This window comes from Daucus carota, chromosome 6 (assembly GCF_001625215.2).
Source record: "Daucus carota subsp. sativus chromosome 6, DH1 v3.0, whole genome shotgun sequence".
NCBI classification, from domain to species: domain Eukaryota; kingdom Viridiplantae; phylum Streptophyta; class Magnoliopsida; order Apiales; family Apiaceae; genus Daucus; species Daucus carota.
The window spans coordinates 36,994,467-37,006,305 of record NC_030386.2 but is presented as its reverse complement, the minus strand read 5'-3'; the positions used below and the strand labels follow the sequence as shown (position 1 = coordinate 37,006,305).

The 11,839-nt window shown below is 35.0% G+C and overlaps 3 protein-coding genes across 5 annotated transcripts; all 3 read right to left on the bottom strand.

Moving 5' to 3' along the window:
• Positions 1 to 327: 327 nt before the first annotated feature.
• LOC108227514 (glutaminyl-peptide cyclotransferase-like) lies at positions 328 to 4,512 on the bottom strand. 3 transcript variants are annotated; one of them, XM_017402695.2, is made up of 11 exons: positions 4,046 to 4,502; positions 3,908 to 3,964; positions 3,768 to 3,803; positions 3,571 to 3,635; positions 3,272 to 3,335; positions 2,847 to 2,964; positions 2,511 to 2,611; positions 1,432 to 1,502; positions 1,276 to 1,303; positions 985 to 1,039; positions 328 to 748 (listed from the first exon to the last, which is right to left on the bottom strand). In XM_017402695.2, exons 1-11 carry the CDS (start codon positions 4,334 to 4,336, stop codon positions 639 to 641), a joined length of 996 nt encoding a protein of 331 aa, XP_017258184.1. In that variant the 5' UTR covers positions 4,337 to 4,502; the 3' UTR covers positions 328 to 638. The 3 variants fall into 3 exon arrangements, with proteins under 3 accessions (XP_017258184.1, XP_017258185.1, XP_017258186.1); XM_017402696.2 differs by having other exon boundaries at positions 2,511 to 2,608; positions 4,046 to 4,498; XM_017402697.2 differs by lacking the exons at positions 328 to 748; positions 985 to 1,039 and adding an exon at positions 1,047 to 1,205 and having other exon boundaries at positions 4,046 to 4,512.
• Positions 4,513 to 4,730: 218 nt separating this feature from the next.
• LOC108227515 (heat shock protein 83) lies at positions 4,731 to 7,904 on the bottom strand. Its single transcript, XM_064079028.1, has 3 exons — positions 7,410 to 7,904; positions 7,040 to 7,320; positions 4,731 to 6,453 (listed from the first exon to the last, which is right to left on the bottom strand). The coding sequence occupies exons 1-3, from the start codon at positions 7,672 to 7,674 to the stop codon at positions 4,903 to 4,905; spliced, it is 2,097 nt and encodes a 698-aa protein (XP_063935098.1). The 5' UTR covers positions 7,675 to 7,904; the 3' UTR covers positions 4,731 to 4,902.
• Positions 7,905 to 9,413: 1,509 nt separating this feature from the next.
• Positions 9,414 to 11,208, bottom strand: LOC108224727 (small ribosomal subunit protein eS10x). The gene is made up of 5 exons (XM_017399435.2): positions 11,062 to 11,208; positions 10,924 to 10,972; positions 10,505 to 10,784; positions 10,278 to 10,413; positions 9,414 to 9,619 (listed from the first exon to the last, which is right to left on the bottom strand). Exons 1-5 carry the CDS (start codon positions 11,062 to 11,064, stop codon positions 9,554 to 9,556), a joined length of 534 nt encoding a protein of 177 aa, XP_017254924.1. The 5' UTR covers positions 11,065 to 11,208; the 3' UTR covers positions 9,414 to 9,553.
• Between the last annotated feature and the right edge of the window lie 631 nt (positions 11,209 to 11,839).

The following is an 11,839-nucleotide window of genomic DNA, read 5'->3' as shown; positions in this document are numbered from 1 at the left end:
TTTTAATTGATTTAAACATAATTTAAAATTCTGATTATATCACCAGATTTTATATTATAATTTAAAATTCTAATCGAATCTCCAAGATTTTTATACATTTTGTAAAATCCAAATCAATACATCTTAATTTCATGAATGAAAAAAACTCATTTAAAATCTCAATTAAAAAGATTTTGTGTCCGAGTACGACACGGAATGAGTAATAGCTAGCCACATGCATGCACAGGAATGGTCCAATATTCCACTGTCGCTCAGTCGCTCTACGTGAGACTTATGAGAACTACTATTAGACTTGTAAGCTAATCAAGTTCAACTGTAACTTGGAGGTTGTGAACAAAATAATCTTAAACCGAGCGAACTAAACTGAGTATTTTGATTTGAAGTAAAACCTATATTAATGCTTTAACAACAAGTTACACGTTGTCTAATTCCAACAAACAAATAGATAACTAAAGTATCAAACAAATTTCACTTTCCTTCATGTATGGCTATGTTCTGTTCCGTATCCACTTCAAATTAGTTCTATATTATGGTCCAGCATCTTATGGATGACATCTTTCAGTTTGCATGTATTCATCTGAATCACCCTCAACTGCAATATTTCAAGGTTGCAGCCGCAGCAGCTGCAAACTATGCTTCTAGAATTGGAATCGCGGTGGCATGCATATATCCTGAATGTTTACATTTAGTTGTTCCCTCAGAGGATGCAGCTTTATTTCATATAGCTTTGGCCAAAGCTTTCCTGTCACTGTATATATCTGGATTACTATTCAAAACATCAAGACAGCACGCTCCATAAAACTAGTTATCTGAGAAAGTCATCAGTTTGGTGATTCAAAGACAAAAGGAACTCATTTAACTTGAGTTCTAATAATTAGTTGTTCATGCTAAAGAGTTTTCACAGTGCAGTGAATACCAAGCAACATTAGAATAATTGCAAAAAATTTAATAATATACTCAATGGTAAACTATCCTAAAGCTTACCGAAAATCCTGCTTTTCTCTTTATCCCATGCTATGCCATTCAAAACATCAATATTCTGGAACACAGAAAGTCGAAGATTTTAAGTTGCAAGGGGAAAAAGCTGTAAACCGAGTTCCTTGTGCATGTAATTTCTTCTCGACGAGTAAAAACGGTCCTTTAGGATGGTACATATTTGGGGGAGGGGTGTTTGGTTAACTGGTATGTTTTCAGTGAAAATTGTCCTAAATTTAAAATCAATAGCAATCAGCAATTAAATACTGCAGAAAAATTATTAAAATTTGATGTCCTTACATTTCTCCGATCAGCTAGTAATCCTTTTCTACAAAACCACCGGAAAAAAAAAAATCAGTGAGAATCATATATATTTTGGAATTTGTGGCAAAGTTTTTCACTGAACTCATGATTAATATATATAATATGGCAATGGTAAGAATTATAAGAAGAAACCTTAAACTGTGAAGTAGAATCCACTCACGGACCACTCCATCCTTTGGTGAAATTCTAGCAATGCAGTCTGTCTGCTTCATGTAAACACAGGTTTCAATGCATTCTATGATACAATTAGTGTAGATAAAGTTGCAATTTTGTAATTTAAAGCTATGTTACCCGGACTAAGGTAAACGTGTCAGACAAGGTGCTGATCCAAGTGTCAGGTTCTAATTTTTAAAGGATTTATGATTCATGGATATATCTGACATTTGACATGGGTGTATCACATGTGAAACTGATATAGACTGATTAAATGTGCGTTGATAAAAAATATTGCCTATCACAACATAAGATCAAAAGGGTATAGAAACAAGTCATGCAATGAACTTGCTCTCTATGAACAAGATCTGAGGAAATTTTACATTTCATTTTGAATAGGGATGCTGCAAGGTAAATTGTCGACCTTTTTTTTTTTTTTTCAAGTTATAAAATAGACGTCTAGCCTCCGTTGAGTTTATAGCTTGACCAAAAGGTGCTCTTCCACGCAAAACTTCCCATGCAAACACATAATCACAACTAGTTAATGCTTAGGTGAAAATTAACCATAGACCTAGGACACAGTCCACTTTTAATATGAGGAATACAACTTAGATACCAGTATCCCACATGCACGTCATGTCTGGTTGACTCAGGCACATGGAAATTAGTGCAGAGTCTAGGTAATGGACTTTGAAAGAAGTTAATGATATCGACCTAAACCAAGATTTTGAAGGATTTTGATTAAAAAAAACAAACAAACTTAGAAGCTTATTTTAAAAGAAAGACGGCTGCACAGTGTTGAACAATAGACTAGGGAACAATGGACTAATGCATCAGAGATTGATAATCTAATAAGGGCCATCAATAATTAAATAATATGCTATAAGTTGCACAATAACAAGATACCCAACAATGTATTATGTTATTCATATTTATTTATAGAGTTGTACAAATTTGAAAGATATCACAATACAAAAGTAAGAGCTCATCTGATAAAAAATATATATAACAAAACTTGTGACTTTATAATGGACCAAGTAAAATAAAAAGTAGTTTACCTGCAAAACGTTTGCCCAAACTTCATCATTAATATACTCCAGCTCATTAAGGTTATGCACTTCATGCCCATCATAGGTGACAACTTTTTTCTGTAAAACTTCTTGGTAATAAAACATAGTGAAAAACAAAAGAATATAGTTAACTAAAAAGGGAAACACCAAAGCTCCATTTCTATGATTCAACAACTATGCAGATTAATCATGAAAAAGCTATGTTGCAAATCTAATACTGTAACAGTATAAATTTAGGATCTGAATACACTATACCCGCTCCCTCCCCCACCCTTTCACTAAAACCAGTGAAAATAGATCAAAAGGATTTTGTATTGCTAAAACCTTTCATGTTTTGTGGATCAATGTGATACAATGTTGAACTTCCATCAGTTCCAAAGAGAACTTCCCCATCTGTAGCAAGCCCCCAACCATCTTCCATCTGGTGAGTAAATCTTTGGAACTGCAAAAAAAGAAAGGAGTTAGTCACTGCAAATCCACAAACATTAGCATGATCGATCTAGAGAAGTACAAATTCATCATGATTATGCAACTGAAGTTGTAACTAATACAAACGAATATTTTTGGTAGATGAAACATAAGCAACAGTAATTTGGTCTTTAAATGCAAAATGGATTATGAAACATTCTTTTATGCTTAAAAACTTTGTTAAATTCAGCAAGAAGATGTAAATATGTGCCAGTCTTGCATTTTTAAATGCCTCAAGGAAATTGAAATTATAAATTTATCATAAAAGGTAAAGCACAGACTTTGCTGAAATTGTTTCGGTCATATATGAAACCAATTTTCTTCAACCAAGTAACTTGATATAACCTACAAAAACGCATAAGGTAATACATCAGAATGAGGTACCCTTCAGCTTTAACACCAATAAATCATATATGAAAATCAAACAGACTAATGGTTGGTCAAAAGATTGCCACATATCAAGTAAAATTTGAATTTCTAACAATCATAAACTATTGAACTCTATAAACATACACAACCACATATAGCACAAAATTGGGAAATTAGTGAGTGCAAACGAAATAGACATTCTTTGACAAACCTGTCATTAAAAAGAGTTAAACCTTCCCCAAAGTAAGTTGAATCCATCTTATGAATCGCCAAAATCTGTTAATGTAAAAAGACAACACCTATTGAATCCCAATATTTCCAACTATCTGTAATCTGTGCCATAACCATCCACTGTAACTTAAAGAAAAAACTGGTTTAAATAATATTTGAGAATCGGCAAAATTGTACCTCTCCGGTTCCAATATCTACTTTCCGAAGCGATGACTGAAAGGAAATACAATCGGTGGTTAGCAGACGCAAATCAAGCAGGTGTACTAGAATAAACCAGAAATCAGTAAATAGCAGAAAAACAAAAATCAAGTGGCCACCTGATGATAAAGACCAGTTGACTCATACAAAGTATCATTCCCTCCATACAAAAGCCCCTGAATGCACGCAAATAGTGCGATCAGCTTCTCAGAAAGTACATCATAATCTAGTAAGAACTATGGAATATCGGATACAACCTGAGTGAAGGCTGAAGGATCATGAGGAAACTCATTGACAACCTCGATCGCGTAATTCCGGTTTGGTACATTGCGGACACGAATTGCAGGGAAAGTGTTTGATGAAATGCTTAAGAAGAGAAGTGCAACAAGAAGCAAAATGACGAGAGGTGTAATCAAGAGGTGATTTTTGAGAAAGGTGCGTTTGGAAGATGGATCAGAAGAGGTGATTGAGTGTGTGACAGTGCCGAGGCTTGATTTGTTTTTAGGAGATGGAGGTGTGTTCTTTCTTCTTCTACCTCCACTCGCCATTCTTTCATGGAATTTTCAACTTCCCGATCTTCGACGTTCAGGAATTTTGTTTGATTTGACTTTGTCCACTTTTTTTTACTTTCAGAAAAAATAACTCCATAGGATATTAAATAAGTAACTCTCTTTACACACAAAATAAGTAACTCTCTAGGAAAGTAATCTTTTTCCAGATCTTGTGTTGTAAATTTAGTCCCCTCGCAAACCATTTACTGGCACAAGTTCGAGAATTTGGTTTTTCCTTTTTCATTTTGTTTTGATTTTTTGCTTTTTCAGTTGATTTTTTGCTTTTCATTCCAGATGATTAGTAATTCGATTTATGGATCCGATCTCCTTTGGATAATCTAAAGTAATTACCTTGCACGCAAAATGATATTTGATATCAAAACTCAGGTACTTGATCGGTAAAGTTCTTCATAACTGAAATTCATGTCCGACAACACTTCAAAACTGACACAAACACAACTAAAAAGAAAATGACCATAAGGACAAATAAAAACAGACCAGACGAACATTGACAGGACACAACTCAGATCAATTTTCTTCCCCTGCAGAATCAGACTGACGGCTTAATCAACTTCCTCCATCTTGCTTTCCTCACCAGCATCTTCCTCGAGTGCAGGCATATCAGTGTCTTCTCCGGCCTCATCTTCGTCGATGCTTAACCCCAACTTCAGCATCCTGTGGATCCTTGCAGCAAACACATTTGGATCATCAAGACTGAATCCAGATGTCAGCAGAGCGGTCTCGAACAGCAGCATCACTAGGTCCTTCACTGATTTGTCATTCTTGTCAGCTTCAGCTCTCTTCCTCAGCTCCTCCATGATTCCATTGTCAGGGTTGATCTCCATGGTCTTCTTGCTGGACATGTAAGAGGACATGCTGCTGTCCCTTAGAGCTTGAGCCTTCATGATTCTTTCCATGTTTGCGGTCCAGCCATACTCTCCTGTAACAAGACAGCAGGGAGAGTCCACAATACGGTCCGAGACAACCACTTTCTCCACCTTGTCTCCAAGGATTTCCTTGACAGTTTTGCAGAGATTCTCAAAGGACTTCTTCTTCTCTTCCTTTTTCTTCTTTTCCTCTTCTGTCTCATCATCAAGTTTCAAGCCCTCTTTTGTAGCAGACACAAGTTTCTTCCCATCATACTCCTTCAGCTGTCCAACTGCGTACTCATCAATAGCATCCACCATAAAAAGAACCTCATAGCCTTTCTTTTTGAGCTTCTCCAGGAATGGGGAATTCTCAACTGCCTTCTTGCTTTCACCAGTAATGTAGAAGATATCCTTTTGACCCTCCTTCATTCTTGTGACATAGTCCTTCAAGCTAGTAAGTTCTTCGCCACTCTTAGTGGAGTGATATCTTAGCAAATCAGCTAACTTGTTTCTGTTCTGGCTATCCTCATGGATACCCAACTTCAAGTTCTTGGAGAACGCTTCATAGAACTTGTTGTAGTCCTCCTTGTTCTCTGCAATCTCATTGAACATCTCAATGCACTTTTTTACAAGATTCTTTCTGATGACCTTGAGGATCTTGTTCTGTTGCAACATCTCACGAGAGATATTGAGAGGCAGGTCATCCGAGTCAACAACACCTTTTACAAAACCAAGATATTCAGGAATTAGCTCTTCACAATTGTCCATAATGAACACTCTGCGGACATAGAGCTTGATATTGTTCATCTTCTTCCGAGTATCAAATAGGTCGAAGGGAGCCCTCTTTGGAACAAAGAGGATAGCCTTGAACTCAAGCTGACCTTCCACAGAGAAGTGCTTGACTGCAAGATGTTCTTCCCAATCATTTGTCAAACTCTTGTAGAAAGAAGCATACTCATCCTTGGAGATCTCCTCAGGTTTGCGCAACCAGATGGGCTTTTGTTTGTTAATGAGATCCCACTCGTGAGATACCTCCTTAATTTTCTTTTTCTTGGGCTCTTTCTTCTCTTTGTCCTCGTCAATCTCCTCCACATCACCTTCCTCCTCTTTCTTGACTTCCTCCTCTTCATCATCGCTGATCTCTTTCTCAGTAGTCTTCTCAGTCCAGAGATATATCGGGTAGCTTATAAACTCTGAATGCTTCTTTACAAGATCCTTTATCCTCCTTTCTTCCAAATACTCAAGCTGCACAAATGCAAGAAAGTTAGCTCTATCAGTTGCAAGCTTGAAATAATTTCCACAATTTTAGCATTACTCGGCTAACCCTTGCAAGCATGAAATAATTTTCACAATTTTAGCAGTACTCGGCTAACCCTTGCAAGCATGAAATAATTTTCACAATTTTAGCAGTACTCGGCTAAACCCTATTAGTTGCAAGCATGAAATAATTTTCACAATTTTAACAATTCTCAGGCAACACTGTCAATTTCAAGCATGAATTTCACAATTTTAACAGTATAAATGTTCATCAGATTTGCATAATCATGCCATACAGGGCATATACTCAGCTTCACAGAACATCACATGATATTACTAGCAATAATAGTATCTTAACACGATGCTAAAGATTCAGAAATGAACGTCAATGCATACAAGTTCATATCAAAATCTGAATTATCTATCAATTATGAGGTAGGAAGTAACCGCTATCAAAAAGTGGCACATGATATTCAATAATCAGTTATCGATTGTCAACATCATTGGATGCATTATCCACAAGAAAAATATATACACACACAAACACAAGAACCAAATACACGAATATAAGTACCTGATCCTCCTTGAGGAAGAGCGTCATCTTAGTCCCTCTTCCGATCCGCTCCCCATCCACATCCCTCGTAACAGTAAACGAACCCCCAGCCTGCGACTCCCAAACATACTGCTCGTCATCATTATGTTTGGTAGTCACAATAACCTTCTCCGCCACCAGATAAGCAGAGTAAAATCCCACACCGAATTGCCCAATCATGCTCACATCAGCCCCTGCCTGCAACGCCTCCATAAACTCCTTCGTCCCCGATCTCGCAATCGTCCCCAAATTATTCACCAAATCTAAAAACGAATCAAACCACAATCAAATCAATAAACATCATTTCGTTGTTGTCGTTAATGTACACGTTACAATTATTAAGCATACATACCTGCTTTAGTCATTCCAACGCCGCTATCGATAATCGAGAGCGTTTTGTTCACCTTATCAGGAACGATCCTGATAAAAAGCTCTGGCTGAGCATCCAGCTTCGTCTTATCAGTAAGGCTCTCGAATCTGATCTTATCAAGCGCATCGGAGGAGTTACTGATGAGTTCTCGGAGAAAGATCTCCTTGTTACTGTAAAAAGTGTTGATGATCAGGCTGAGAAGCTGGTTGATCTCGGCCTGGAATGCGAAAGTTTCGATATCTGCCATTTGAAACTCAAGAGTACTGTGAATTTGATTGCTGATTGTGTGAGATTATATGAGAGTGATTTGATAATTTTATGATGGAGGATAGGTGTGTGTATAGGTGTATATATAAGTGGAGAGAAGGAAGGGGTTTGAGGGGAGCTATTCTACAGGGGAGGAGGTGGTTCTGGGAGGTTCTAGAGTCAGTGCGGTTTTTTTGGAGGGAATACCTCTCTCTGGATTCTTCATCGTGCTTCTGGTTTTTTATATTACGTCAATACGTTTGATATTTAATTATCAATTATCAATTATTATTAATGAAATAAAATGCATGCACACATGACTGTTATCGGTGGACATTTTGTTTTGATCAAACCTTGGTTTCTAAGGGTATCATAGAAAGATAATAGTAAATTTTTCAAAATGTGTTATATTTTTTTTGTATATAGAGAATAAATTTTATAAACAACCGTATTTTCAATCATGTTGATTAAAAAGGATTTGTAAGAAATCGAAAAACCTGTTGGATCAGATATTGTGCTCCATTCCCGGTTATATCTTAAAATTAATATGTAATTATTATTTTAACGTGATACTAACTGTGATGTGATATTTCAGATCTCTACAAATTTAAAATACAGTTAAAATTAAATTATAATTATACATAAAAATTTTGTATCATTGAAATATTGAATTTATACATATTTTAATTGTATTTATTTTTTATATACCACGCATATATATTATAAAAAATGTATTTTCAAAGAATTAAATATTTCATATATTAAAATTTCACATAATTTTTTTTAATATATATGAATGTTGTAATACACATACGGCATGAATCCTTTTATTTTTAAGTGCATAAGACATACTCCCTCCATCCCAAAATAGTTGAGTTCGTTGATTTCGGGCATGCACTTTAAAGTCCATTGACCGCATAGCTATATTACTTATTTTTAAAATTTTATTTTTGCAAATAAAAATTTAAATATGAAATTTTCGTTTACAAAACAAAAATTAAAAAAATAAATTTTGGAACTAATCGATCAATGGTGCCCAAAGTCAAAGCTCATCTAATTTGAGATTGAAGGAGTATAAAAAATTAGTTAGAAATATTTTTCTTGCTAATTTGTTTCTTAAAACCTTTTTTAATAAAAATTATCTATATGTCACACTTTTATTTTTATTATTAAATTATCTTGTACATGTAGGATTGTTTTTTATTATTAAATTTTCTTTTACATGTAGGATTGTGATTTTTTTTAAAAAAATGACTATTGTTTGTTTTTATATGTCAGCTCACTTTTTAGCTCTATACTATAATACTATAATAAATCAGAATTACCCAATTTATCACATTAAGTCATAAATTATAAATTTTAAACCCAACCTCAGCCAAACAAACGGGCTCTTAGTATCAAACATATGATAAGTAAAGAACCCAACCAAAAATTTGGACAAAACATAACACTTCTTCGTTGCATGTAAAATCAATTCCTTAACATAACTGCATAAACAATGGCAACAAAACAGAAAGAACGAAAACGTGTCTGTTTCTAATATGGAAACATAACATATCCCAAGTGAGGAGAGGTTACCATTCTGCAACGAGAGCTTAACATTTTTCTCCCTTGTGTGAAGATTGCAAAGTGAAAAGTATAACCAAACATGGACACAAACAACAATTCCTCACTCTAGGTAAAATTTAACATCTCCGAAACAGAACATAATTGCATAAAGGAGTTACGACAAATAAGATGGAACAAAAACTTTTCTTTAGAAGTTCTTTAAACAATACAAAAGCCATTAGACAAGAACCAACAACTTGTTCTAAATGTTCATCACATCCCCAAACTTGCAGAACCTACAAATGTTGGGGACTAGACTTCTAAGAAAAACTTTAACTGGGTGGCGCTCCACCAAAACCTCCAGAGCCACGCCCAAATCCACCTCCTCTGCCAGCACCCTGCATGTTCAAAAGCAATGACTAAACATTTGGCTAATTCAAAGGCCTAATTACTAAAGAAAGTTGGTACACAAGAATGAATATATAATGTATCAGTGGTGAAAATACAGGTAAATATAGTTTATAAATATGTAGTCATCTAAATGCAGAATAATTTCAAGATCACAATCTGACAGATTATATGATTTAATAGGATCATTAGAGTCAGGGTACAAATAGGATTACTTCATTCGGATAAATAACCACTGTATCTATCATTCATATATTAACAGTGTAATTATGTAAAAATACAGAATTAGTACCTGGCTTTTGACTATGTATAACACATATGTACAAACTATTATTTTCTGAATTCAGTTTTATGTGTCAACAACTACAGACAAACATCAATCATAAGAGACTTATTATAGTTTAAGGGAATAATTAAATAGGATATAGTCATCAATTATGATAAAGCAACAATATTTTTAACCTACGCTATTCCACATATTAAACTAAAGTCAGGAAAAGTTCAGCTATACTATTAGTTCCACAAATTCAGTGTACATTTCAACCTAAAGCAGTGAATTGCAACAAAACTTAGATCAGACACAAGAAACAGTGGCCTAAAAAAGTTATCAATTGAACAAAGACAATGTCTACAGCAAATCAGAATTACCCTAAATGCAGGCTGGTAATCAGCTGGAGCTCCTCCTTTCTCACCACCAAATTCTCCAGCAGGACCTCTCGGTCCACCTCTATACCCATCCCTGTCACCAAACCTAGGTCTGTCCCCATCAAACCTCGACGGGCCACTGCAAATTAAACATAACCAATCAATTCAATTCAAATCAAATCAAAGTATCTTTTATCCTAAACCTGATTAGGACAATCAACTGAATATACCGTGGGCGATCGCCAGGAGGGCCACCCATGGGACGTCCGATAGGCCTGGCAGCCTTCTTTAGAGTCGAAGGCACAATGTCGGATGGGAGATTGAGGTAAGTCCTTAGAAACTCAATCCCATCATTAGTAAGGTACCAATAGTAATGCATCCACGCGAACGTTTCGCGAACATACTCCTTGGACTTAAAGCTCTGCATCAGCTTAATCACCTGTAGGTTCGGTACATCGATATCAGGGTGTTTCGCAAGATTGTAATCCTTCTTTGCATAGCAAACACCCTCTGTACATTACACACACAACAAAATTCAATACAAAAACACAAAAATAGTAATTACAGATCATAACCAACACTACGTACGAGAGAGGGAGGGAGGGAGGGAGGGAGGGAGGGAGAGAGAGAGAGAGAGAGACAGACAGACCTTGGAACAGGTACTTGGAGATCTCTCTCCTATTCTTCTCAGAGATAATCTGATGATAAAAAAAAATAAAAAGTTAATTCAATTCTTATGTGAATTAGATATTAGATATACGTAAAGAACATGAACGATGAATCTTACCATGATGCTGAGAGATTGGCTGAATTAACAGAGGAGTCGCTGATGTATATATTTGTAGCAGCTGCTGCGACTAAGCAAATGAAAGCATAAAACCCTAGGTTTGTATGAGACATAAGCACTTTATATCTGGACCCTTTTGTTTTACTGGGCTTTCCGATGAGTTTGTTGGAGAGTTGAAAAAGGGTTTAGTTTGGGCCTGATCCGCCAATCTCATACTTTCTCCCTTTGGTTATTTTTAAACACATATTTTATAAATCAAAAGATTTTTGTGTTGGTATTTTTTCTAAAATTAGATGCTGAGTTTAAAATTGTGACATACGCTTAATCTGATAAGCTTTGAGATTAAAATGTGTGTTCTAGTAATTTTGACTTACATAAATTATTAAAAATATAATAATGAAAATAAAAGTGATTTATGAGTAATTTATCACTTCTAAGCAATATATATATATATTTGGGTAATTTTGACTTATTACTGACTTATAATTTATTAAAAATATAATAATAAAAATAAAAACAAGTTATTGAAAATATAATAATAAAAATAAAAATGATCCACTGATAAATCGAGAATTGTTAAACAAATTGGAAAGCAGTTAGTAAATCGGTAAAATAGTTTTTAAAATTTAATCAGAAATTTTTAGTACGTCCATAATCTTTTCAAACAAATTAAGGTGCCATAAAACTTTTCATCCAGCGGCGAAATCGATTTTCCTACTAATCTGGCAAAAACGAGCAGCAACTGATCCTCACATTTAGTAATGAACAGCAATACAGC